At 37.2% G+C, this 26,985-nt stretch overlaps 2 protein-coding genes across 17 annotated transcripts in view; both read left to right on the forward strand.

Annotated features, from left to right (window-relative positions):
• nrcama (neuronal cell adhesion molecule a) overlaps window positions 1-14,766 on the forward strand; it is a 47,737-nt gene extending 32,971 nt beyond the window's left edge. For 4 of the 14 annotated variants that reach the window (XM_043236928.1, XM_043236930.1, XM_043236934.1 and 1 more), the window contains 24 exons: window positions 649-760; window positions 944-1,128; window positions 1,412-1,543; window positions 2,269-2,412; window positions 2,501-2,612; window positions 2,709-2,872; window positions 3,002-3,149; window positions 3,821-3,945; window positions 4,110-4,139; window positions 4,584-4,685; window positions 4,787-4,984; window positions 5,232-5,302; window positions 5,391-5,616; window positions 5,747-5,862; window positions 5,982-6,186; window positions 6,274-6,396; window positions 6,490-6,666; window positions 7,445-7,480; window positions 8,704-8,772; window positions 9,614-9,736; window positions 9,830-9,985; window positions 10,422-10,553; window positions 10,746-10,824; window positions 12,104-14,766. In XM_043236928.1, coding sequence (XP_043092863.1) covers window positions 649-760; window positions 944-1,128; window positions 1,412-1,543; window positions 2,269-2,412; window positions 2,501-2,612; window positions 2,709-2,872; window positions 3,002-3,149; window positions 3,821-3,945; window positions 4,110-4,139; window positions 4,584-4,685; window positions 4,787-4,984; window positions 5,232-5,302; window positions 5,391-5,616; window positions 5,747-5,862; window positions 5,982-6,186; window positions 6,274-6,396; window positions 6,490-6,666; window positions 7,445-7,480; window positions 8,704-8,772; window positions 9,614-9,736; window positions 9,830-9,985; window positions 10,422-10,553; window positions 10,746-10,824; window positions 12,104-12,338 — 3,200 coding nt within the window. In that variant the 3' untranslated portion in view covers window positions 12,339-14,766. The other 10 variants (XM_043236931.1, XM_043236937.1, XM_043236941.1 and 7 more) reach the window with 8 other exon arrangements.
• A 770-nt stretch (window positions 14,767-15,536) lies between these two features.
• Window positions 15,537-26,716, forward strand: cntn1b (contactin 1b). 3 transcript variants are annotated; one of them, XM_043236197.1, is made up of 24 exons: window positions 15,537-15,802; window positions 17,131-17,211; window positions 17,595-17,636; window positions 17,727-17,853; window positions 17,980-18,161; window positions 18,261-18,356; window positions 18,898-19,104; window positions 19,213-19,312; window positions 19,717-19,898; window positions 20,502-20,626; window positions 20,730-20,847; window positions 20,958-21,108; window positions 21,201-21,328; window positions 21,837-22,009; window positions 22,114-22,237; window positions 22,363-22,530; window positions 23,227-23,376; window positions 23,631-23,701; window positions 23,784-24,015; window positions 24,519-24,631; window positions 24,703-24,892; window positions 24,976-25,091; window positions 25,831-25,987; window positions 26,120-26,716. In XM_043236197.1, exons 2-24 carry the CDS (start codon window positions 17,157-17,159, stop codon window positions 26,200-26,202), a joined length of 3,090 nt encoding a protein of 1,029 aa, XP_043092132.1. In that variant the 5' UTR covers window positions 15,537-15,802; window positions 17,131-17,156; the 3' UTR covers window positions 26,203-26,716. The 3 variants fall into 3 exon arrangements, with proteins under 3 accessions (XP_043092132.1, XP_043092133.1, XP_043092134.1); XM_043236198.1 differs by lacking the exons at window positions 15,537-15,802; window positions 17,727-17,853 and having other exon boundaries at window positions 17,138-17,211; XM_043236199.1 differs by lacking the exons at window positions 15,537-15,802; window positions 17,131-17,211; window positions 17,595-17,636; window positions 17,727-17,853; window positions 17,980-18,161 and having other exon boundaries at window positions 18,878-19,104.
• Window positions 26,717-26,985: the final 269 nt, after the last annotated feature.

Below are 26,985 nucleotides of genomic sequence, written 5' to 3' on the forward strand. Positions count from 1 at the left end.
ATAAAAACTGATTTAGTCAGATTTAACAAAAGGACTGAAGCCAGCACTACAGGAGTTATTATCATTGGCATTGTGTATGGCAACATTTCCATTATTATATATTACTGTATATGAATGGTAATCAGTCCTTTTTCTTTATTTTAATTGTCTAATTAACATTTCGGCAATGTCTATCATCTTCTACTGGTCACTAAACTTTCTCCTTTTCCTGTTTTAAACTAAATACATGTATTAGTGTTGCATATTACATTCTGTATGCAACACTGTACGGGGTACTATAAAATACCTCACTAAAACATTATTCATTTCTATTATATTTTTCATTTGGATCCTTCCATTCTCTTTTAAATGGCATCCAAAAGAAGCAATGGAAGGATAACGTTATTGTCATTCAAAATGAGGTTCACTTGATAAAAGACACAAGGGCAATTTTTTGACTTCTCTATAACTTTGAAAATAAATACATTTTCGAACATTTTCCATTTATACTGTCACATTTGACGAGCAATATGCACACCTCCAGTTTTATATACCTTGTTCTAGTGTGGTTTCGGGCACCAAAAAGCATCTTTTTCCCCTCTCATAAGTTCTGGGCAATAGATGACTGGTTATAAAATTGTGTCTGATTGAGGCCTATCTATGCTCTAGATAGTCCATCTGGGGAGAGAGCGCCCACTTTCATGAACCCACCAGGAACTCACAGCACCACCATGGTCCTCAAAGGAGACACTCTGCAGCTGGAATGTATCGCTGATGGCCTGTAAGTAGGAGGAAGTGGAAAAACGGCTCTCTCTTGGGTCGAAGAATGGCTAATGTGAATCTTACTGTGCTGTTTAAGGGTTTTTTGTAAGCATGTCCGTTTCTTCTTGTGATTGGAATCAGATTGCATCAACAGATTTGCATAAACGGTTCAAAAGTGCTCGCTTTTATTGTTTTTTTTCAGTCCGACGCCAGATATCTCCTGGAGCAAGGTGAACGGGGACCTGCCAAGCAGCCGTTTTTCATTTCACAGTTTCCAGAAAACTCTGAAGATAACGGAGGTGACAGAAGCGGATGGGGGAGATTACCTCTGTTTAGCCAAGAATCGCCTGGGGAGCAACCAACACATCATCACTGTGGTGGTCAGAGGTCTGTCACAGGACGTCTTTTCATCTGTCACATCTCAAAAATCTTGTTTAGTCACATAATTTACTGCCCCCGGGATGCCATCCTGAACCGTCCATGGACTTGAGCTGATCTGAAAGAACCTTTGTGTTTCCTGTTACTCAGCAAATACTCCCTGGTTTGCCTGACATCTTAAAATAAAATATGATGAAATCATTCTAATGTGTTGCATAGGGAGCATTCTAAATTCAAATTTTAGATTCAAATTTTCTCCGTTTGATTTTAAACGTTCCTTTTATCTCCACAGCGGCTCCCTTTTGGATCAGTGCCCCTCAGAACCTCATCCTGGCCCCAAAAGAATCAGGAATGCTCACCTGCCGGGCAGAAGGCAACCCTAAACCCACGGTCACATGGTCTGTCAACGGAATTCCCATTGAAAGTGTGTAAAGCCCATTCACTTTTATCTATAACCACTTTCTGTGAGCTTTTTTCAAAACAGTGTAGCTTTTCCAGTATCTAGCTGCTATTTTCAATATTTTATACTGATATATAGGAAGTTCTCATTTGATAATCAGTTTGTTTGATAGTACCAGTAAATAAATTTGGGAACACTTAAGGTGTCATTTGTTAACATTGAACAAACAATGAAGAATACATTTATTACAGTATTTAATCATCACATGTTAACGTTAGTTAATAAAAATACAGTCGTTCATTGTTAGTTTATATTAGTTCACAGTGCATTCACTGGCGTTACCAAACATAAAACAGCAAATGCTATAATTAACTTTAACTAATGTTAATAAATGCTGTAGGAATATTGTTCATTCTTAGTTCATGTTAGCTAAAGTTGTTAACTAATGTTAACTAATAAATCTTACTGTAAAGTGTTACTATAAATTCTATAAAATTAATTGTGTTTTTGTTTTTACACAAAAATATTTGGTTAAATGTTGCTAAGTGTTGTTTGTTTATTTTCCACATTTTTTGTTGTATTTTTTCTGCTTTGTGCCCGTGCAACACTGCTCCGATTAAATTATAAATGATATATTCTGATTAAAATAATGTTGTTTGCTAAGTTCTATCAGTAGCTTGTAGCACAACAAATTGCTTTTTCACAAAGATGGTTTAATTAAGTATAATTACGATGTGATTTCTTGATAGACTCACATAAGGACCCCAGCCGGAAAGTTGAAAATGGCAATATCATCCTCAGTGATGTTCAGACGGGCTCAAGCTCTGTTTATCAATGCAATGCCTCCAATGAGTACGGTTACCTGCTGGCCAATGCCTTTGTCAGTGTTTTGGGTATGTTATTGTATATGCATTTCTATTCTATTCTATTCTATTCTATTCTATTCTATTGGTAAATTGTATATATTATGGTATATTTCAGCGGAGCCTCCAAGGGTGCTGACTCCTCCAAATCACGTGTACTCAGTAGTCACTAACAGCAGGGCTCTGTTAGACTGCGCTTCGTTTGGTTCACCACTTCCAAAAATCACATGGTGAGATATTATTTTATTTTTTAATTTGTTGCATTCTTTTCTAAATGCATACTGTGAGTTTATGTTGCTTGTTGATTATGCTTCCGTTATCTGCAGGTTTAAAGTCAATCAGAGCATAGTGGACAGCGACTCGTTTATCATTCATAAAAACAATACTTTAGAGATCAACGTGGCTCGGCCACTGAACAGCGGCAAATACACCTGCATTGCCTCGAACAGTCTTGGAAACAAAGAAAATCATGTCTACCTGGAAGTGAAAGGTAAGTGAAAACTTCATAGGTTAAATCTGTGTGTTTGTAGTACGTTAAGTGAATGAATATTAGTAGTAGTAGTAGTATGATGGACAATATGGGGGAAACTAGCAGGATTTATTTGTTTTCTTTCCGCAGAGGCTACACGGATCATCAGACAGCCCGAGTATAAAGTAGTTCAGAGAAACAGCATGGCTGTGTTTGAGTGTAAGGTCAAACATGACGAATCTCTCTTTCCCTCCATGATATGGCTCAAAGACAATATGGAGCTTCCCGACGACACACGGTATGATCAGCTATTTTTTTTTCAAATATAACCACCATCTTGAAGCAGGGCTTATAGCAGCTGAGATAATGCGCATGATACAAGCGAGGCAGATTGTTTAATGTTTCATTTCAGAATGAAATGAAAAATAAAATAGAGTAAAATAAAATAATCAGCATATGATGGGTACCATTGCTGGGTATTTTGTATAGCCTTTTTCTTATTTAAAAAGAAATACACTACTGTAAGTGTTTGGGGTCAGTAAGAAAAAAAAAAAAAGAAAATACTTTTGTAATACTTTTATTTAGCAAGGAATCATTAAATTTATCAAAAGTGAAAGATTTTTATTTTGTAATAAATAAAACATTTATATTTTAAATAAAAGATCTTCCTTTTTATTTATCAAAGATTCCTGGGATTTTTTTACATTTAGATAAATGAAGCTTTGATGTGTGTATATATATATATATATATATATATATATATATATATATATACTCTTGAACTTTAGACTATATTCAGTATACAAATAAAAAAAATGAAAACTCAAAAATAAGATAAAAATTCATTTTTGATCTAAATTGTAATTTTGTATGTTTGAAAAAAGTAACAATGTGTAAAACATGATAGTGTCTCAGTTAGCTGTAGCTACTTGTTTTGACTAGCAGGTGTGTGTGTGTGTTTGTGTGTAGATTTGAGGTGGGCTCTGATAGTCTGACTATACATGATGTGAGAGAGGACGACGAGGGCAACTACACCTGCATCAGAAACACCACCCTTGACCAAGATTCAGCCAGCGCCATGCTCACAGTAGTCGGTACAGTTTATACACTCTCACCTGCTTCAGGCAGTCATTTTATCAGAAACCGTACATTATATAATATGGCTTCCTGGATTTTTACACGGGTGCTGTTGTACAGGTGAATTTATACTTTTTGTATAATTAACTTTTGACTTCCTCAAACCTGCTTTCCTTGTCAGAGGCCACACCAACACCACCTATAATAATGGGTAAAATGAACTTCTTTCAGTTCCCAAACAGGTTCCAAAACCATTTGATGCATTTGTATTTTTGCTTTTTTTTATCCCTTGTCACCATACTAATATGTGCTTGCTTATAAATGTGCTTTGTGGATGTTTCCCATTGATACATAAACTGTTAAAGGCAATTTTGGTTTTGAGGCAGCTCACCTCCTTCACCTCCATGCTTATTTATTTCTAAAAATCATACAAATTCATATGCATTTTCCACAAATTCTCCATGAAGCAAAATAAATAAAATCTGATACTTTAAAATTGTGCCTTTAACAGAATGTCACATTTCAGTCTGTGACTTTAAGTTGGTGGTATATAAGTTTTTTTTGTTTTTTTGTTTTGGCTCGTGTTGCATGTTTCTAATGTCTGGTGTAATTGAGCCGCATGGAGTTTTGTGTCTCATAATATCTGGTTTTCCAGAGCAACCAGACCCTCCCACAGACCTGGAGCTGACAGACCAAAGAGAGCGCAGTGTTCGGCTTACATGGACCCCTGGTGATGAAAACAATAGTCCTATTCAGTGTGAGTTCTTTGTTTGTTACCTTGTGGTAGAAATGGTGATCCACATAATAGGACAACAGAAACATTTAGGTCTGCTTTTCTGATTCATTTGGTTACCTCAGTGTTCCTGATCCAATATGAAGACTCGCTCCACGAGCCTGGAGTATGGGTCAATATGACTGAGGTTTCAGGAACCAGCACCACAGCACACCTGGAGCTTTCCCCGTATGTGTATTACTCCTTCAGGGTCTTGGCTCTCAATGAAGTGGGTCTGAGTAAACCCAGCGCTTCATCCAGACAGTACAGAACCAACCCTGCACGTGAGTTACCCTAGCAAGTAAATAAAATGCTCAAAGGTCTAATCATATTCAATGGTCTATGCTAAGCTACAGCTAAAGGTGCTACCACCAGACCTGGAGATTGGCTGAATGGATTAAAAAACTCAACCGTTTAACTCTAGGGGAGTTGGAAAATGGGTCTATTTTCAAAAAAAGTGTTACGCTCCTTTAAGAATCTTTATACGTCCTTGTATTTTTATGAATTGAAGTCTGATTGTGATTCTCACAGGGCCTGACATGAATCCAGCAAACGTAGAAGTCATAGGAACGTCACCTGACAGTATGACAATAACTTGGAGGGTAAAAATCTTTATGACTTGATTTTATTCGGTACAATCCAAAAAATAAAGGGTCCTTACGTGGTTTGCTTTCAATGTCTGGTGATCAGGAGCTTAGTGGGCTGGAGTCGAACGGTCCAGGCCTACAGTACAAGGTGAGCTGGAGACACAAAGATCTGGATCAGCAATGGACCTCACTCACGCTGGCCAATGTCTCGCAATATGTGGTGCCAGGGACGCCCACTTTTGCACCCTATGAAGTCACCGTGCAGGCGGTCAATGACTACGGCTCTGGTCCCAGACCAGAAGTGGTGCTGGGCTACTCAGGAGAAGACTGTAAGTAAGCTTAAACACTCAGATAAATTTATTAGTGCAGTCAAATTATTGCACTAATAAGATGGTGGACAGATTCATAGAAATATATTTCCATTGCAAATTGTAATAATTGTTTTGTATGTAATCTTAGTACCAACTGTGGCCCCAGAGAACGTAAGAGTTTCGGCTCAGAATGGGACAATGGCTGAAGTGCTCTGGGACGCTGTTCCTCTTTCAACAGTTCGAGGGAGACTGAATGGATATAAGGTACTAACTTAACACAGAAAATACATTCACATCTATAATATTGTTCACCTGTTAGGAAGACCTACCGAAATGTGTTGACATTTCAGCTGCAAACAGTCTAAGATGTTGCCATTTTGCAGGTGAGTTATTGGAAGATGAGAAGCCTGCACAAGGAAGACCTTGATCCCGTGAAACCACAGGAGCTCATCTTTCACGGGAGTGAGCCGGAGGGTCTTCTCATCGACCTTCATCCCTACAGCCAGTACACCCTCAACATCAGAACCTTCAACGGCAAAGGAGACGGACCCGCCAGCTCCAATCACATATTTGAAACACCAGAGGGAGGTAGAGTGTGTGATTATTATATGTACACACTTGTCAAAGTATATGGAGTTATTTAAAGGAAAATAATCTATATACATTGTGTTTTAGTTCCTGGGCCTCCTGCAGATATAAAAATCCAAAATCTGAACCTGGACTCATTGGTTGTGAACTGGGTGCCGCCTGTAGAATATAACGGTCACTTGACAGGATACTTGCTCAAATACCAGCCTAGTAAGTCTGAATTGGGGCATTAATGGGATTTTTTTGTTGATTTATAAAAAGATGCAAATCGCTTACTCCTCTATCTCCTTTCTCTCCTTGTAGTCAATACAACTGATGAACTCGGGCCGCTCAAAGAGCTGCTTCTACCAGCCAACGAGACCAGCGTCACTCTGGAAAACCTCAAGCACAGCACTCACTACAAGTTCTATTTGAACGCCATGACCATCAAGGGCTCTGGCCCCACTGTCACAAAAGAGGGCTTCACAATGGTGGACGAAGGTGAGCACTGGCTTTGTGAATGATTTTACAATGGAACATTTCACGATCCTGGTGCAGTATTTTATCCTCAGCGGTGGCTTCACATAAATTACAAGCAGGATTAAACTTTTTTGTTTCAGTCCTCAATTTCCTGAATTGCAGTGTTCTTGTTCGTAGTCCATGTTGTACATCTACTATATAATGCTTTTGATTCATTAAGGGTTGCATACTGTATGAAAACATTTAAGACACACACGTACAGTAACATGACATTTGTTTGCTAGTTTATTTGACTTATTTTTTTTGAATACTTTGAATATTTAATATTTATATTATTTATATTTGTAGTGCTATTCACCATGTTATACTCTCAATCAGTATTTTGATCTCATTTAAAGCATACTTCACACATTTTTTGAAAACAGTATACTTAGAAAAATCTGTGTAATTCTAATTCTAATATTTTCTGCAATTTTGCTTCTCAATTAAACATATTCTGTTTATAGATATATTACAATTCTGTTGGAAAACAAGACCATGCTTAAAAAAATGTATTAGATTTATACATAGAGCCTTTTTCATTCTGTTTGTTAAAGTATAAAGAATGTTCTAGACTTTCAATTTTCAAGATTAAGTTTTCTTTAAAGATTTTTTTGTCTGTACCTTCCAACAGCATCATATTTGGTGACTTACTGTATATATTTGGAAACAACCTATTTTGGTTGTCAGGAGGCTGCTACTTACAGTATATCCCCTCTACCTGTGTCTTCTTTTGTCTCTCTCTCTCTTTTCTATGAAGCATTAATTCGGCATCCCGCAGTAGAGGCGGGTAAAGGTAACACCAGTATCAGGCTGATGAGAATGCATGCTGGATGAGCATCAGCTATGAGACTAGAAAGGCATTATAGCACTGAAAAGAGATAGATACATATGCATGAACCTCCTCAGGCCAAAAAGCTTTACACCTGACTCGGCCTGCTCCATATGTCATGGAGAATCATGTTACCAACAAATGCAAATTCCATCCCACTGCTTTCAGTAGGGCTTAGCTAGAACATCTGCTGTTTAAAGGAATAGTTCACCCCAAAATAATGTCTGAATGGCTGTATGCTGTATTTTTTTGCTGACAAACACAAAAGAATATATATAATGCAGTTCCAGATGCAGTCCACAAGTTGGCCACAAAAATAACAAAACATAACTATAATTTCAAGTCTTTCGAAGCCATATGTAAGATCAGAATTAATTTAAAGTTGTTATTAACTCATTGACTTTGACTCAGTATCAGCGTTAAAAAACGGCATACTATGATTCTTTTGGTCACAGTAACAGTGTTGTATGATTTCAGAAAACTCTTTTTGAACTTTTCCATACAAAACTGAAATTTATTGCCATGCAACTTGTTGAATTATTCACTCATAATCTTTCCACTCAGTGAACTTTAGTGAATTCAAGAACTGCTACTATTTCGAGTCATTGAGTTAAATTTGACAACCGAATCAATGAATGAATCATTTTCAGAGACCGTTATTTTAAATGCTGTTTAACTTCCCAAACTGGACTAATTGATTTACTTCAACAGTTACTTCAATTTTGGTCTGTTTATCACTGTAATGGTATCATATCAATTCAGGAGACTTGAACTGTTGCACATGAGTCTTATTGCTTCTCTTTATTGCCCTTTTTAACTGTTTTTTTTTGAAGTTAACAACTGCCTGTTTTGTGAAAATGTACATAATATGAAATTATTTTCAAATCCAAGTCAAACGGGTTTCGTGAGTAAAACCCAGAAGGTTCATTTTGGGGTGAACTATCCTTTTAACTAGTGTAGACAAGGATGTTTTTGAGTGTAGAGTGATGTTCAAACGTACGATAAGACAGACTCTGCCTTGATCCCAGTGTCCTCTCAGAAACTAGCTCTCATTGCACCGAAGACCTGCATGTTACTGCATGCTGTTAACTCAGATCTGCATTTCTCTCTTTCACTGCCTTGATTTCTCTCTGTCTAATGTTTTTGTGTTTGTGTTGCGTGTTTCACTATTCTCTGTATTCTTCCAGGCTCAGCCCCCCCTTCACCACCACCAACCCCCCCTGTCACTCAATCTTTGCAGCCCCCGTTTCACAAGGGTACAAACACTCCTGTCCCGGCACCTTTTCTCTCTTTCCTTCATTGTTACACTTGTGTGATACTGTATTGAACAGGAAACTGTAGATGTTATACCTTTTAGGATCTCACAAGATTATGCTTTACATGATTTACAGTATAATAAAAAGGGAGCGATGACAGTTGCATATTCAGTACCTTTTAAAAGTTTGGGGTCAGCAATTTTTTTAAGACAAAATACTACATTGATCAATAATGACAGTAAAGACGTTTATAATGTTACAAAATGTTTATATTTTTAAAAATGCTGTTCTTTTGAACCTCATCAAAGAATCCAGAAAAACAAATGCAGCTTTGAAAAAAAAAAGTAAAAAACTGACCCCAAAATTATCAATGGTAATCTACTATTAATAATAATAATAATAATAATAATAATAATAATAATAGTAATAAATATATCTAGTGACCCTAAAAAGACACTAATAATCTGTGAATTTTATTAGATTAGATATAAAATATTGAATCAAGTTGCATTTGCAAAAAAAAATATGCTGGAGCTTTTATTGCAAGCAACTTTGGCTATACTTTACTTAAAGCCTTTATGTATTATAAAGTTTTTACATTATAACCCTTGTCATAGTTATAATTTAGAATTATTTACAACAACATGTAATGTATTACAACGGACATCTCAAATAATTCTAATGCATTATTCCTTTTAATAACCCTTTATAGTGCATTATACACAAAGTGCAACTTGACACATAAAGGTGATACCTTTTGGGGTCACTAGGCATTCAAACATACAGGATTTTCATAATCTCTAAATTCTTATGTCACTTGTATTTTTCCTTGTTTGATCAGCGCCTCCTGCTGGTCGGATGTTTGGGAGCGTGAACTCCTCTGTGGAGGAGGACCGGGCTGTGATAAGCTGGGAATACTTTGGGCCGGATAGGAATGTTTATGTGGAATATGTTGTTGATAACAGTAAGATTGTACATTTCACTACTACCATGCGTTTATTTAGGCCCACAGACCAAGCGATTTAATATTATAGAATTTGTCGGCCCTTTTCTTCAGGTAAAGAACCCTGGAAAACAGAGTTTGTAAATGGCACTCGGACATATCAGATTAAAGGACTAAAGCCGGGGGTGTCCTATAGGGTTCGGGTGGTAGCCAAAGACCACTCGGACACTACGGTCCACAGTACAGAGGAGATGTTGATTACAGTTCCAGGTGAGGAGAGCATGTCTGTAGACCGCCAGCATCAACCTCACCTGTCACTCACCCGTGAAGCCCCGCCCAGCCTCAGTTCCAGACATCACCCGTAGTTTGATTTGGTGTATTACGCATGAGTCCGGACGGGTTTATGGAGATCTAGATGCATGCCAGAATTACGTTTTTCCATCTTTTTCCTTCCCTTTTTTCTTTGCCATCCTACAGCGGTTGTCATATCGTCAGAGAACTTTATATACACTTCCTCGCATCCATGTATCTCGATACTGTCATAAAAAGAAAGATTTGAGTTTTTTGTTACGTCGTTGTTGAGCTCATGTTCATTTCTACTTTACTGTACATGCCGGTGTTTTGTGCTGTTGTTTTTGGTGACATCTGCATGATACATTGACCGTAACGTTTCAAATGAGTGAGGACTGGTTGATTTTGTCTGCAGCCATGACCAGCAAGCAGGTTGACATAGCCACGCAGGGCTGGTTTATCGGGCTGATGTGTGCCATTGCTTTGCTGATCCTGGTGCTCCTCATCGTTTGCTTTATAAAGAGGAACAAAGGAGGCAAATATCCAGGCAAGTCAATGTACAAAATCACTGTTAGATGTTAAGTACATCTGTGTGGTGCTAATGCCGAATCTCAATCTCAAACAGGCCACAGATAAAATATCTGTAACATAAAATATGAGATGTTTAAGATTCTGCACGAACGCGTAAAACCCTGCGAAGCTCAATACCATAAAACATGTTGATTTTCCAATCTCATAGTAAAAGAAAAAGAAGATGCCCATCAAGACCCTGAAATCCAGCCCATGAAAGAAGATGATGGGACATTCGGGGAGTACAGGTGAGGAAAGCTATATGTAGGAGTTAATCTACACCTATTTATTTCTTATCACTTTGATAAGAAATCGTGAAAAATAAAAGTTCAAATTGTGATGATGTTGTCTGATTAAAGGCAAACTTACTTCTCCTCTTGCTCAGGGATTCAGACCGTAATTTTTTCATTCCTCTGAGATGAATGTAAACATCTTTGGCCTCACCACAAAACAGCTTAAAGAAAGCAGGAGCAAACCTGTGTATTATGTGACTGTAATTTTTATTTATTTTTTAAACATTTTTTTATTCATTCACCCCATTTTGAGTGTCCAGTCTGTTGCCTTCTTCATTCACGTTGATGATGGATTTAGTGCTGTGATTTTGTTATTTTGTTTTGTCATCCTTAATATTTATTGTAATATTTATTATCATTATTTTTCAATTTATGTTTTACATTTGTGTGTATTTTTTTGTAATATGTTTGGTCATACTGTCATTATTATTACTGAAGCATTGGAGTAATATTATTGAAACTAGATGGTCTCATAGCTTATAGCATCCATTTAATATAGAAATATTCTATATTAAATATGAATTAAATTACACATCATTTATTTACTCGTAAGGTGCCAAATGGGAATGGCATTTAACAGCAGCCATCAGTCATGTTTGTTTTGTTGTCTTGTATTTCACATGTCCATCGTTGTTGTGTATGATGTCACTGCATACATTTTTCTTTATTGTAAAGTTATAACCTCATTGTCAACCATGTCAGTCTTGTCTCATTTGTTCCTCCTGTGTGTTTGAATTTTGGGGGGAGTTCAGATCTTCAGAAAGGTAAGAGGGGCTTTGCAAGTCCTGCATGCATAAAATCCCCCATTATTCGGAAATCGAAATCAAACAGATGGCTGTACATTTTTACGATCAAGCCGAACCCAAGCTTAACCAAACTTTTAAATTATACATAGTTATTTGTATTGCATATTCCGTTTTATTTATATAGTGTCGTTTTATTTTATTTAGTGCATTTATTTAGGAATCCTAAATGGTTGTTTTATTATAATTTTATTTTTATTTTTTTCCAGAGAATTGGTTTATGCATTATGATGAATGTGGCCAAACTTACTTTTCCGAATGCACGTATGAACATGCCTTCCGGACATAAGAGACGCATATAAGGACTGTTGTACAGAAAAATACTGGCGCTAAACAGCATGTTGGAAATGGACGATCTTCGCTATCTAGTTTAGATGGTTTAAACTGTCGTATTGTAATATCCTCCCCTCCCCCTTGTCTCTTTACATCAGTGACACGGAGGATCACAAGCCCTTGAAAGGCAGCCGGACCCCGTCCAATGGGACGGTCAAGAAGGACGACAGTGACGACAGTCTGGTGGATTACGGCGAGGGAGGAGACGGCCAGTTCAACGAGGACGGCTCGTTCATCGGCCAGTACAGCGGGAAGAAGGAAAAAGACACGGCGGAGGGCAACGAGAGTTCGGAGGCTCCCTCTCCGGTCAACGCCATGAACTCCTTTGTGTAACTGCCCCGGAAGCGCCTCGTGACCTTTGACCCATCCAGCACCCCACCTCCTCGTCACACCATCGTATGGAGAACAGTCTCTATTGCACTGTGACCCCCTAACATCACAGCAAACTAAATAAAACAAACGCCCCCCTAACGAAAGACCGCGAGAAGAGGGCCAGTCCAAGCTTCACCGCCATTGGCCGGAATGAAAGTCACATGACATTAAGTATATTATCTCACAGCAAGCGTACATATATATTGATATATGTGTATAGGAGTATATAAATTGACATATATTTTATTAACATGGCCCGGTTTGCGGCAGATGGCACTGTATCGCACCATCTCGTCCCTTGGACTCGCATGGAATCAGTAATTGACGTCACATCCTCAGCAAATCAGCATTAAGGTGCGGTCACATTCGGCAAACTCTCGCTTTCACGTTATGGTAGGAATCGGTGCGATTTTGCATAAGTAAACAGGTCCAAGTGTTCACGGATTCAAAGTGACTTCTGTGTGAACAGTGCCTCATTCATCGCTACCATTACCTTTTTTTTTTTGTTGTTTTCGCTGACGCGCCGATGTGACCGCACCTTTAGCCAGCGTCGTGGAGACCGTGAAACTCGTCTGACTTTATGATACTCACTTTTGCTTCACAGCTAACGCCCGTTGCGTTCCGTCGTCAGTGTTCAAATCGGTATAATGCACATTTCAGGCACCAATGTTCTTCGTGGGCATTGTCGTGGAGTACGTGATACGTGTAAAAGCTGTTCTTAGGCGTCAGAGGTTTTGAATATACAGATAAAAAAAAATCCACAGAATTTTAAAAACTGGTTATCAGGGATGTGAGGTAGCATGTTTTTCACACACACAAGCACTCTACACAGCTTTTATCCTTCTCTTGTTGTTCATTTTGCGCCCTGTGTTTCTCCTATTTATTTGACGACTGCATTTTTCAATGTTTTTCCCTGAAGAAAAGTCATCGATAGACTAGTTAAGGCTCACTTCATCCAGGACTGTTATTGTGAAGGAAACCCCCCCCCAGTCAGCCATGTAGCCACTCGTGAGCCCACTTTGGGCGCCAGAATTCACTCTGCTCTTGGTTGTACAGTACGGGATGCATCGAAGGCCCCTCAGCACGGTTCCTTAGTGCCTTGGTAGAAAACATTACTCTGTACTCAAAAAGAAAGATTCCCTTTCATCGCTTTGAGCGCAGCCCTCTTTTATATCAGTACTGCAAGCGGTAACGAAGTCCTGGGCTGAGCGAAGACCGCAAGACTCAAGGAAATGATGTCACCTACACAGCCGCCACAGAAGTCACCTCAAATTGGGGTGAGGGGCATCTCATTCCCCTTATCAACAGCTAAAAATACTGCCACTTCTCTGTAAAGAGCGAACTGCTGTTGATCGGTCTGATTCGACACCGCTCACAACGGCAATGCGAACGATCAAACTGTGGTATTTGCAGTGGTACGCGATACCAGTGGGCAGAAATATACACATTCTCACATATAACCGTTTTTTAAGTCACGTTACTGCATGTTACGAAGTATTACGAGCTGTCGGGTGTGGTGAAATCAGGGCTTCACTAAACACACAGTCGACGGTGGTGCTGTCGTCGAATACGGCTCGAGCGCGTGCGGTTTATGCAGGCGTGCATGAATATGTGCGTGCGTTCAGAATGGATGTGCGCGAACGCGTGTTTGTGTCTGTATATACGGGGCGAGCCTTTTTCGTTCGTTCGTTTGTTTGTTTTTGGCAAGGCCCTAGATTTTCATGATTTAGCTTGTCATAACTTGCATCAAGTTTTTTAGTTCGGAATTGTCTGCTTTTTAATGTATAGATCTGGCGTTTGCTTTGTAAATATATCTAGCCGAAATTTTGACGTTAAAGGCGGAAAAAGCTGCTGAGATGGCCCTTGAGCGTGTCCCAGAGTGCTCTAAGGAACTGTCCCGGCAATCCGTGTACTGTAAGTCACTTCAGATGAAAAAAAGTGACGACAGCCCTATTTTCTGAGCCCAACCGATGACTGAGCAGGCGTAAGGTTGCGCTGCAGAAAACCGCACAGTGTTCCACCTGAATTCACACACACATCAGCTCTCACTCTTTTAAAGGCACTGTTGTTTTCTTTTCTATTTGGCCAGGTGGTTTGGCTTTTTTTCTTTTTTTTTTTCTCCAGGAAAAATAAAGAAAACGGACGCATCCCCAGAGAAGGAGGCCGGATCGCACTGCTGTGGGTGCAGAAGCTTTTTGATGTGTTTTTGTCAGAGGGGGCAAAGACGAATGAAACGTAGTGTGTGAAATAATATTCTGGTTAATGTTAAAGCTACATGAAAATAAAGCATGAAAGGCTGTGAAATGGTTTACTCTATAATATAATCGCAAAAAAATATTTTGTATATAAAAGGATTAAAATAAATGTTGGTTTCCGGATTTCACTACCATCTGTGTTTTTGCTTTTATTCCTTATACACAATAATCGTAATCAAAGAGTAATTCTGTTAAATTAAAAAAAAAAAAAAAAAAAAAAAAATATATATTTTATATATATATATATATATATATATATATATATATATATATATATATATATATATATATATATATATTATACTAAATTTAATTTACCCTCAATAACAGTTTCCTCTGTTTGGGAAAGTTTGTTCTCTTGAGCTCTCATTCTCATTTCTCTTTATTTATTTGCTTATTTTTTTAAAAAAATGTGTTGTATTTGTATGAGATATAGCAGATAATACTGTAATATATAATTAGGTATATTAGTTTGGCTTTGTGGATTGTCTTAAATTTAAGCAAAAAGTAGCTATTTTTACCACGCTTTTTTGCTTATAAATATAAAAGATTTTGACCTTTTTATCTGATTGGACTTGTTTTTAAATAAAAACAATTCTTAAAAAACTATATAATAAAATACAAAAAATAATAATAAAGTACATAAAATGTATCTAGACATATATAAAATATATATATTTTATATCTATCTATCCATCTATATATATATATATATTAGATAGATAGATAGATATAATATTATATACATACTTTTATATACTGTATGTCTAGATGTATTTTGGTACAATTTTCTTCCTGCACGGATATTCAAAAAAAGACGAAACAAAAAAAATAAATAATCTATTTCTTTCCTTCCCCCTCTCAGTGCAAGAATTTAATCCAGTGGATTTGAACAGATGTGTGTGGATAAGCCTCTTATTACCTTAAATCACCAAATATCACGTGCTGGTCCCATATACGTTTAGACTTCATCGTTCGAATCACAAGTGCCTTAAAATCACCTTGTCTACTTTGAGGTGCACTGCAGCAGCGCATGGACTGAGACAGCATCCTCTGTGTTCCGGCGTCCTGTGGCATGCGCAGCTTCCGCTCTCGCGCTGGGCTGCGGGGCGACGCGGTGCTTCTGCTCCAGGTCTGTGGGCTTGGCGAAGGATTTAACGCATTCTTCCGGTAAGTTTGCTGGTCATACTTTGATATGTAAGGCTTTGGGGGGTTTCTGGTGCCGATGCGATCTGTCTGTGACCTTCAGGAGTTTATTCTGCACGCTCAAGTCCGGATGAAGGTGTTTGGGAATACCGCAATGCAGAAGAACAGGGTGGATGAGTTCGGTCATAGTTGATGTCATCCCTTTATTTAAAAAAAATAAATAAGTAAATAAATAATGCATAAAATAAACAAACTACACAATACAATTAGAATTCGTATTGCATGTGTTGTTTAAAAATATATATAAATTAATAAGTGTGAATTTATACAAATTACATGATATAATTTTTTTTTTAATATACCGATTAATTAATAATTTGTTATGCTGAATGAAGCTCTAGTATGAGTTAATTATATGATATTTACTTGCCTAAAGTTTAAACGGGACAGAAGTTAGTCCTCGGTTTCCTGGCAACAAAAAGGATAGAGATTGTAACGACGGTATCGTGCCGGAGGGTGGCGCTAAAGAGTGATCACCAGTGACGCAGTTAGCACCAAAATACACTTAATATGTTGTTATGATCGCACCAAACTCCTATTACAGTGTTTAAAAATAAAAACAATAATAATAATTGAGGAAAGGGACATTGAAAGCATTTTTTAATTTCTCTGTTAAAATGCAAATCCTTGTATTTCGGTGTGTTAGAAGGTCATTTAGATCAGCTGTTAATTTTTTTACTGCCACTCCCTTAGTGTGAGCTTACAGTAGACATGCAGTGACCCAAATCCGAGAGTGTGCAGGACAAGAGCAGACAGCAGATCAGAGGAGGCAATGAGATTATAAGAGATTGCTGAAATACCATGCGTAGAAGCAGACCGCATGTGCATAACTTCTTAAAACATATATATTTAGTGAGATGATGGTCAGACGCGTGCTTGAGATGCATAATGAATGGACACATCTTAGGAGGCAGATAAAAATACCCTTGCTCACCGTCTGTGAGGATGTATAAAAGTGCAGCCGCAGCAAATAAGAGATGCTGCATGTGTTAGCAAGTAGCTTAGCATCTATGTGTACGTGTGTGTATGCCATTCAGGTTTATGTGTTATGTCTTACATCCGCAGGCACTGACTGAACTGTGAGTGTGTGTGTGAGTGAGAAAGTATGGATTGCTGATTCACTTTTAACATTAATAGGATGTGATCAGTTGTTGATGTTTCCATTTTGGGCACAATCTACTGCAGTTTGCAAATCAAAGTGAGACAATGCAGCTTTCAGTAGCTTTCAACACTGCAGCTGGACAGCACTGATCCCCCCCCCAACACATTATTTCTCTTTTTCTCATTCTCAGGCTTGGTTTTTAACTGTCAGATCAAGATGGTGACCCCAGCCATGCTCCTGTGTGTGCTCTCCTGCTTCTTCTTATCTGCCGGTGAGGAACTGAATGTGTGTGTGTGTGTGTGTGTGTGTGTTTAGCTAAATTTTAGATACAAAATTGTTCCAAGATCCCAATTTTAGTTGAATTCCTTTTGTCCACATATTAAAACCGATATTAAATACAGTAGAATTTTTTTAACTCTAAAAATAATAACCAAAAAAAAGTTATTGCAGAGTTTGGGTCAGGATGCTACTGCATACAAACACACAAAATAGCTTTGTTTGATTGTTTCAGTGTAGTCTTCCTCAGCCCATCCGAGCCCAAGCTGTTTATTTACTGGAGAAAATTAGCAATACATTACTTGCTCAGCAATGGATCCTCTGCGGTGAACGGGCGTCTGAAATTAAAACTGTTTGAAATGCTTTTTTTACCCCCAGCTGCAATTAAACCCAGGATATTTGAACCAAGAATTTTTGACAGTAAGTCGTTAACTTTTCCTTCACCTCAGTACATTTTAGTTGAATTTTCATTATATTGAATATATTGCTTACTCATGTCATATGCATCAGAGGAGGCCACAGGCTTTGGGCCAATATTTGAAGAGGAGCCCTTGGACACAGTGTATGCGGAAGATTCACCAGAGAACAAAATCTCTATGAACTGCAGGGCCCGGGCCAATCCTCCGGCCATTATCAAGTACATTTTTCACTTCTGATTCTGCGCTTTGTTTGTCGTTACCTCTGGGAACTGCAGGCAGGGGTTTGCACTTGCAAGAACAATCTTTGAGGAAATCAAAAGGACATAAAACACTGTATTTTACAGATGGTGGTTAAACAACTGGGAAATTAAACTGATGGAGCAGCCTGACGAGCACTTCAGCCTGGTGGGAGGAAACCTGGTCATCACCAACCCAGACAAGGGCAAGCATTCTGGGAAATATGTGTGTGTGGCTAAAAATGTCTACGGCACTGTCATCAGCAAAGAAGCCAACGTCATATTTGGATGTATGTGACAAATACACTTGGATTTCTTATATTTGTAAAGATTATAAATCATTTCATTTTTGTCTGATTCTCTCCTGATTTCTCTTTTTCCGCCTGTAGTCCTCAACCAGTTCCCTACGGATGAGAGAGAGCCGGTGCATGTGAAGGAAGGACAGGGAGCAGTGCTGCTGTGTTCTCCTCCCTCTCGCTATCCAAGTAAGACGCTTTACATCACTTTAGTTTTAAAATCTTTGATAAGCGGCTCCATAATGTACAACATTTTTGTGCCACCACCAACAAAACGCAGAGACAAAGAAAAAAACAGTATGGGGGAAAAAATGCATTTACTCATACAAAAGCATGATTTTGTATACAATTCCACATTAAATAAAAAACGTATATATAAATGAATGCAAATTAAATTATTATTAATTATTAAGTTTCTAGGTGTTACTCTTCAGATATTCATATTCAATAATAATAATAATAATAATACCACAATATTTAATAAAGAATATCTGAGATAGAATTAGTGGTGACACTTTAAACTAAGGTTTCATTTGTTAATATTACATATCTATTTTAGTTAACGCAAACTAACAAGCAAAAATTGGTGACAGCTGTGCAATCAGTGCAGTGGATGATGGGAAATGTAGTCCAGGGTGATTGAAAGTCCATGGACAGAATTCATGATGAGAGTGCATTATACCTGGCCACCGAAATCTAATTTCTTTCAGTTGTTTTGTCCGTCTCTCAGGCGAGGTGTTGTTCCGCTGGATCTACAACGACTTCCCCAACTTCATCATCCCAGACCAGAGGCGTTTCGTGTCTCAGACCACTGGGAATATGTACATCGCTAAAGTGGAGGCGTCTGATGTTGGGAATTATTCTTGCTTTGTGTCAAGCCCCACCATCGGCAAGAGTGTTTTCAGCATGCCCATTCCTCTCATTCCACAAATAGAGAGTGAGTGCCGTCACGTTACCCACAATGCCAAGATTATTCCTCGTAACTGCCTAACCGAGAACGCTGTTGTGTTTAAAGGTTAACTAACGATCTCTGCCCTTCACACAGAGGAGGTGAAGCGCTATCCTGCTGATATCCGTGTCAAATTCCCCAAGACCTACGCTTTAGTGCATCAGAACATCACACTGGAGTGCTTTGCTCTTGGAAAGTGAGTCGACAAATGCAGATGCTGGCCGTATTGTCTTCCTGGTACTGTGGTGACACCATGGTGCTTTCCTATACGCAATGCAATGGTACTGAATGAATACAGTGTTGAATGAATTTACCAACGTCTCAAATGATCGCTCCACTTTTTTCACATTCTCCAACTCCTCCAGGGTTAAAAAGATGAGTTTTACCCTTTTTGTATTCATTCAGCCTTAAATGACTAAAGCATTTCGATATTTTTCCTATTTAAAACTTAATTTTCAGAAAATGTGGAGGCTGCTCTGAAACATTTAAATGTTAATAGTAACAGAAGAGTACGTTTTTGTTAGTGAATCATACTCATAGTATTTGATATGACTTCTTTTTGGTGTTTTTAACCGTACGAACTCATTGTTTACCTTTCAGTCCTCTACCACACATCCGCTGGAGGAAGTTAGACGCTGATCTCCCGCCCAACTACGAGGTCAGCATGAATGGAGCGTTACTGCACCTGATTAATGTTCAGTATGAGGATGAAGGGAGCTACGAGTGTGAGACGCTCAATGTTAAAGGGATGGACTGGTATCGACAGTGGCTCTATGTGGAAGGTAAAATAAATGCAAAGTTTAGATATTATATATTATATTATATTATATTATATTATATTATATTATATTATATTATATTATATTATTATAGTGTGATCATTAAGACTTATTTTTTAGTTTTATATATATATATATATATATATATATATATATATATATATATATATATATAAACTACTATATGCTCACTTTGGCTGCTTTTATTTGATAAAAAATACAATAGAAAATACCAAAAAAAACCTACATTTTTTTTTGCGTCCCATGATCTATCAAAAATAATTTTAATATGCTGATTTTCTGCTCAAGAAATATTTTGTTTTATTCTTTGATGAATTGACCGTTCAAAAGAACAGTGTTCATTTTATCTTTTGATGCAAGTGATATATCTTTACTGTCACTTTATCTTTATTCACAAAAAGAATTGTGTTCAAAATCAAATACCTCTCTACTATATAAGTATACATTAAAACAATGCACTAAAAGTAAACTGGCCGATGTAGTAAGAGTTGACACTGTACAGAACATCTTGCGTAAACTAAGTTACCTTCTAGACGGCGTTGTATTTCAGAAGCAGCGATTGTGTCTGTGTGATTGTGTCCTCAGGCGCTCCGGAGTGGGCAGAGCACATCAATGACACAGAGAAAGACGTCGGGAGTGAGCTCACTCTCAGATGTGTTGCTGTGGGGAAGCCTTTGCCATGGATACGCTGGCTGAAGGACGGCTACTCGGTGAATACGGTTTTATTCATTGAGGGAAACCCACAGGAGAACTTCCGATTACTTTAAATCAAGTAATCATGTGTGTTCGTTGCATTTTCCCTCTTTTTTTTAGTACGGCAAAGGGGAGCTGAAGTTCTCCAGTCTCACGTTTGAGGACTCGGGGATGTATCAGTGCGTCGCTGAGAACGTATGGGGGACCATCTATGCCAGCGCAGAGCTTCGTGTCGTCTGTGAGCTTTTAATTGCATCTTCACGCTTTTAAGTAGAGCGTGCACGGTAAAAAAAAAAAAGGCACGTAGTTATTGTTGTGGGTTGATTGTGTCTAATGGTCTCTTCACAGCCTGTGCGCCGACGTTCATTTATAACCCGGTGAAAAAAGTTCTGCTCGGGGCTGAAAGCGGACGTGTGGTTATAGAGTGCAAACCCCGCGCTGCTCCTAAACCCAAGTTCGTCTGGAAACGAGGCTCGGAGCTGCTGACCAACTCTTCGAGGTCAGTCAGTGCATCTTAAATGCTTGCGTTTAATTACTGGTGCAGAAGCTCAGCCACAGCTGTCTCATCCTGTCTTTGTCCTTACTTGTCAGGATGCTCATTTGGGATGATGGGAGTCTGGAGATTCTGAACTTGACAAAAAGTGACGAGGGCTCTTATACATGCTACGCTGAGAATGACCGTGGCAAATCCAACAGCACAGGGACCCTCACTATCACCGGTCAGACAAAATACTACATTCATCACCTATACTGAATGCCAGCTTAAACAATAAAAAAATTTCAATTCAATTCAATTAACCAGTTCAGACAAAAGTTTTATTTTATTTATAATTATTTACGCCAGTTTGTAAAAATACTATATTTTACATTTATTTTATTTTAAATGTTACATATGATAATTTCAACACGTTTAGACAATACTAACTTATTTTATTATACTTTATTAAAATAATTTGTTTATAATTTTAATCTTTTATTTTTAACATTTTGACAGTTACCACCCTTTGTGTTATTTTATTTTATTTATACCAGCGACTTTTTATTTTAATTGATTAATGTATATTAATCGTCAACATGGTCACATTAAGGTTATTTAATATTATTTTACCATTATTGATTAATTAATTAAAACTAAAATTAATTTACGTTATCTTGTAATTAAAATTTTGAAATACTGCAGTAAAAATGAGTTAATATGAGGAATGCGCACTTGTTTAATTTTCTCAGAGGCCACTAAAATCACGGCGGCTCCGTCTGACACTGAGGTGGTTGTGGGTGACACTACGGTTCTCCAGTGCTCTGCATCCTTTGACCCCAGCCTGGACATCACCTTCATCTGGACCGTCGATTCCTACGTCATCAACTTCTACACAGACTTCGAACACTACGAGCTGCTCATGGTGACTAGAAGCCGGCACCTCAGGTTAGCTGTTCTCAGGAATACAAGACGTTTCATTATGTATGTGTGTGTGTGTGTGTGTGTGTGTGTGTGTGTGTTTTGCAGGGTCTGGAGAACAGTGGAGACCTGCTGATGAAGAACATTCAGGTGAGGCACGCAGGACGCTATTCCTGCACCGCTCAGACTATAGTGGACAACACCACCGCAGAAGCTGATGTCTTCGTCAAAGGTAGGGGATTTGAGCTCTGTGTGACCTAGCTTACTAAAATGATGTGCATATAATCAAACACCTGATCACAACTGTGTTAAAAACAATGCAGTGCTGTTTAGTTTGTTTGTGTTGTTTTGCTTCAGGCTTGCCTGGTCCTCCGGGCGGTGTCCGTGTGGAAGAGATTGGAGACACGTCAGTAAAACTACGATGGAGTCTGGGATCAGACCACGGCAATTCTCTTATTCAACATGTCGTACAAACACGAGACTTTTATGCTCTGGATCCCGAGGACTGGAAAACTGCATCCACCTGTGAGTCCACTAGATGGAGACAAAACACTTATTTTCAACATTTCCAACTTATTTTTATATATATATTTTTTAAATTAATTAATAATACAGAATGAATATTTTTATACAATATATTGTTTTTTATATACTGTTTTGTGAGACTTTATGCTTTTTCAATAAATTTTCTGAAAGCTGGTCTGAAAAATAAAAAAATAAAAATAGATTTGTATGACTGTTTGTTGTATTCTAGAATATAATTTAATTCAACTGGACTTTTCCAAATAATAATAAAAAAAAACTGGTCTGATAAATATCACTGTTTTTGTATGACAGTCTTTTTTAATTATTTATCAAATATCGATTTTGCTTTTGCAACTTTTTGCAATCAATTTTCTTAGAAAAATGGTCTGAAAACTAAGATGTAATCATGTTTTTTAAACTTAAAGGGATAGTCCGTCCAAAAATTACTATTTTGCCATCATTTATTGACGCTTAAGTTGTTAAAACTATGACTATAATGAATAATGAATAAACTATATGAATTTCTTTCTCATGCTGGACACTAAAGAAAATACTTTAAAGAATGTTTTGAACCAAACAGCTGCTGGTCACCATTGACTTCCATATTATGGAAAAAAAACAGTGACTACCAGAAACTATTTAGTTATTCAGAATTTTTGGGTGAACTGTCCCTTTAAATCAATTTTCTTTCCCCAGCTCCTGTGTTTTTGGATGGATCTACGGAGTCTGCCACCATAGTTGACCTTTACCCCTGGATGCAGTATGAATTCAGAGTGCATGCCATCAATGAATTTGGAGCAGGAGAAAACAGCCGTCCATCCATCAAAATCAAGACATGGGACGCCAGTGAGTTAATAAAAAAAAGCACAGTTTTCAGTGTTTTTAAATAAAATTAACGTTTCATTTCAATTACATTAATAAAATAGGTATTCAATGAATAAATATATGTGTGTATATATATATATATATATATATATATATATATATATATATATATATATATATATATATTTCTTCTAAAAACCACTGTTTTGTACATAAAACCACATGACAGCCGTGAAGCAGGTGTACATCCTCACCCAGCGTTTCTCTTGTCTCAGGGCCTACAGTCGCTCCTTTTGAGGTCATTGGGCAAGTGGGAATAAGCGGAGAGCTCATCGTGACCTGGAGTGTATGTGTTCATATGCTACTGTATTTATGTTTGTCGTTCAGGCAGCTTTCTGATATCTCGCGTGTTCTTAATTCCACTGCAGCCTGTAAAGCCTCAGTTCTTCTTCGGTAAAAAATTTGGCTACGTCGTGGCGTTCAAGCAGCATGAGGATTATGAATGGAAATGGTCGACTGTGGAGGATCCAGAGACTAGACGCTACGTCTACAAAGACAGCATGACCCCGGACACTGAGATACAGGTCAAAGTGAGCACCTACAATAACAAAGGAGAAGGACCCTCGAGTCTTATATCGGTGGTCTACTCACCAAGGCTTGGTGAGATGTATTTCGTTTTATTGATTGATTGTAATTACTTTTTATTAGCTTTTTAAAAATTTGACCTCTGTTGTTTTAATACAGCCTTCATTTTACTTTATTTTATTTTATCCTGTTGTTTAGTTTAGTTTTATTCCTGGAACCTCATATACTAATACCCCTATTTTCATTTATATTTTATAATTTTATAGAATATTATTTCAATGCGATACAATTGCTTATTTCAATATTGTGGGTTTATTTTGTTTTATTTTATAACCGAACCTAATTTAATAATTCATAACTTCATTTTACTTTATAATGGAACATTTTATTTAATAATTTTTTTAAGTGCTTATGTCATTAATGTGTGTTTATTTTATTATATTATAATTAATCTGTGTTTTTTTTTTTTATTTAAGTTTATTACTGGAACCTAATTTAATTCATAATACATAACTTTATTTTACTTTATTATTGAAATTATTTGATGCATCTTTTGACACATGTGATATCTCTCTCAGCGCCGACTGAGGCTCCATTAGACGTCTACGCCCGTCAGGTCACCTCTACAGAAGCTTTGGTCTGGTGGTTACCGGTCTACCAGGCGCCGCCAAACTGGGTCGACGGATACCAGGTGAGACCTAAGTGGAATAGTGGGGAATAATAAAGAACTCTAATCCTCATATCTCTTCGTTTAATATCCAGATTCGTTACTGGAGGAAGTACGATGACAACGAGGCCGCTGCCTCTCGAATTATTGTGCACAGAACAATTAACCAAACGCGCCTGGAGAACATGCGGCCTGACTCCCACTACCTCATAGAGGTGCGGGCGTTCAACGGAGCTGGGCTCGGGCCACCCAGCGAACATTGTGAAATGTTCACCAGGAGACCACGTAAGAGATTTGTGCTTCTTTAAATCACTCGAGCCTCGGGGAGCTTAAAGCTACTGATAATAACATGTGTACTTTCTTTCCAGCCCCAAGTCGCCTATTGAGAGTCTACAAATATGTCAGCTTCAATCGCAAATGGCTTTATCTGTATTGGGATCACATCTACAACTACTGGAATGAGTCTTATGTAGAGGGATACAAAGTGAGTCAGTTATATTTCACTTAATATTTTGTTAGCAAAAGACTTCAGATATAAATTCATTAATGTCTTGTTAATTTTAAAGTTTATTTCAGATTTAAAAAAATTTCCTTATTTTTTATGTATTATTTAATTATTTAAATGTATTTATTTTTAGTGTTTTCAAACGATTAATTGCGATTAATTGCATTCCAAATAAACGTTTTTGTTTACAGAATATATCATAATATTTATACATAATACATAATATATACATAATATGTAATCAAAATTATTCATAAATAGATATTTATTATATAAATTATATAAATAGAAAATAGATATTTATTATAAATTATATAAATCTAAAAATAAAATTCTCTTTTATATATATATATATATATATATATATATATATGCATGGGTGTGTATTTATATATGCATAATAAATACACAGTACACACACATACTGTATACTGTGTAAACAAAAATGTTTATTTTGCAGATTTATCATTTGACGTCAGTATTTATTTTATTATTGGAACCTTTTTAACGCCTGTAATTAATATTTACACTATATTTTATATTATTATTATTATTAATGCCACTTTTATTTCATTACAATTTAATTTCAATTTAATTTAATTTTAATATACTATAATTTATCTTTTATGTATTTATATAATTATTTTATCTAATTATTTTGTGTGCGTGTGCATTGATGCTTTAGAAATATGTACCTTTTGGGTTTTTCTCCTCTCAGATTTTGTTCAGGAAGGAAGGAGAGCGTTACGGGAAGCTTTACACCACGGGCAGGCACTACATAGACTTTCCCATGCCAGAGACGGGCGATTACCTCATAGAGGTCCGAGCGCGCTGTGAGGGAGGTGACGGACCCATATCACAGATCAGAGTACAAGGTCAATACGGTCTTTTATTAATCATTATTTTCCTAATTTAAAGTGCATATTCACCACAAGAATTGAAACGCCATTCACATAGTCGCGCAGACATCACTGATCTTTCTTACTGTTGTTTTGTATTATGTTTAGGCAAAGCCTCTCTGGGCCCGGAGTCTCTCAGCATCGCCGCTGTCTTGCTGCTGGCACTGGGCCTGATGAATTTAGGCCTGTAGGGCAAAAACAAGACTGTCAACACTTTTTCAGAAGCAGTCTTAATATAGTTTGAGTATATTCCCTTGAAGCAGTGGTTTTCATGGTGCACATGAAATTTGTTTGGGAGTGTAGAATATAAAAGTGTTTGTTTGTGTTTGTATTTGGCCTTATTACAAAATACCCACAATCAACCGCTGAAATGGAATTGTAAAATAAATAAATATATGGTAGCAGGACGGTGAATTTTGTTGATGACCTTCCCAGTCAGTAATTCATAAATCATTTATTTATTACAGAACATGTTTTGCTAGTCATTTTTCCCATGTCAACGGCCGCACTGCATCACACACGATTGAACGTCAGAGTTTATTTATACACTGGGTTGTCCACATTTTTTCCATTTGACTGTTTTTTTTAAAGTGTTGATCTTACGATTTCTTTCTTTGCAGGCTATAGGTATTAGTGTTTTGCTACAAGTTTACATTGCTATCTTCATTTGTACATCAGTAAACACTGAAAACATCACCAAACTAAGTGCTTCTCAGTGTCTTTCTGTCCTGTGTTTTACATCCGAAAGAATCAAACTACCAGTTACAGCATAGCTATAAAGTCAAATGCTATTAAAGCTATTATAAACAAATATTTGAATCAGGTTGATATAGAACTAGCATACATTTAAAAGAGTCATTATATACTTATAAATGTTATTTGTTAATGTTTATAAGATAAGTATATTAAAAACAGCAAGGCGAAAATAAAGCAAATAAACTCAGGTCCTTTCTAATTCGTATTTAGCAACTTGT

The sequence above is a fragment of the Puntigrus tetrazona genome, chromosome 4, assembly GCF_018831695.1.
Source record: "Puntigrus tetrazona isolate hp1 chromosome 4, ASM1883169v1, whole genome shotgun sequence".
In the NCBI taxonomy this organism is placed as follows: domain Eukaryota; kingdom Metazoa; phylum Chordata; class Actinopteri; order Cypriniformes; family Cyprinidae; genus Puntigrus; species Puntigrus tetrazona.

Bases quoted from the DNA above. Each gene is read 5' to 3' on its own strand.
- cntn1b (XM_043236197.1), top strand. From the start codon at position 17,157: ATGGTGACCCCAGCCATGCTCCTGTGTGTGCTCTCCTGCTTCTTCTTA. The intron at 22,010-22,113 runs GTGACTAGAAGC...TGTGTTTTGCAG, and splicing joins AACACTACGAGCTGCTCATG to GGTCTGGAGAACAGTGGAGA. The intron at 25,092-25,830 runs GTGAGTCAGTTA...TTCTCCTCTCAG, and splicing joins CTTATGTAGAGGGATACAAA to ATTTTGTTCAGGAAGGAAGG.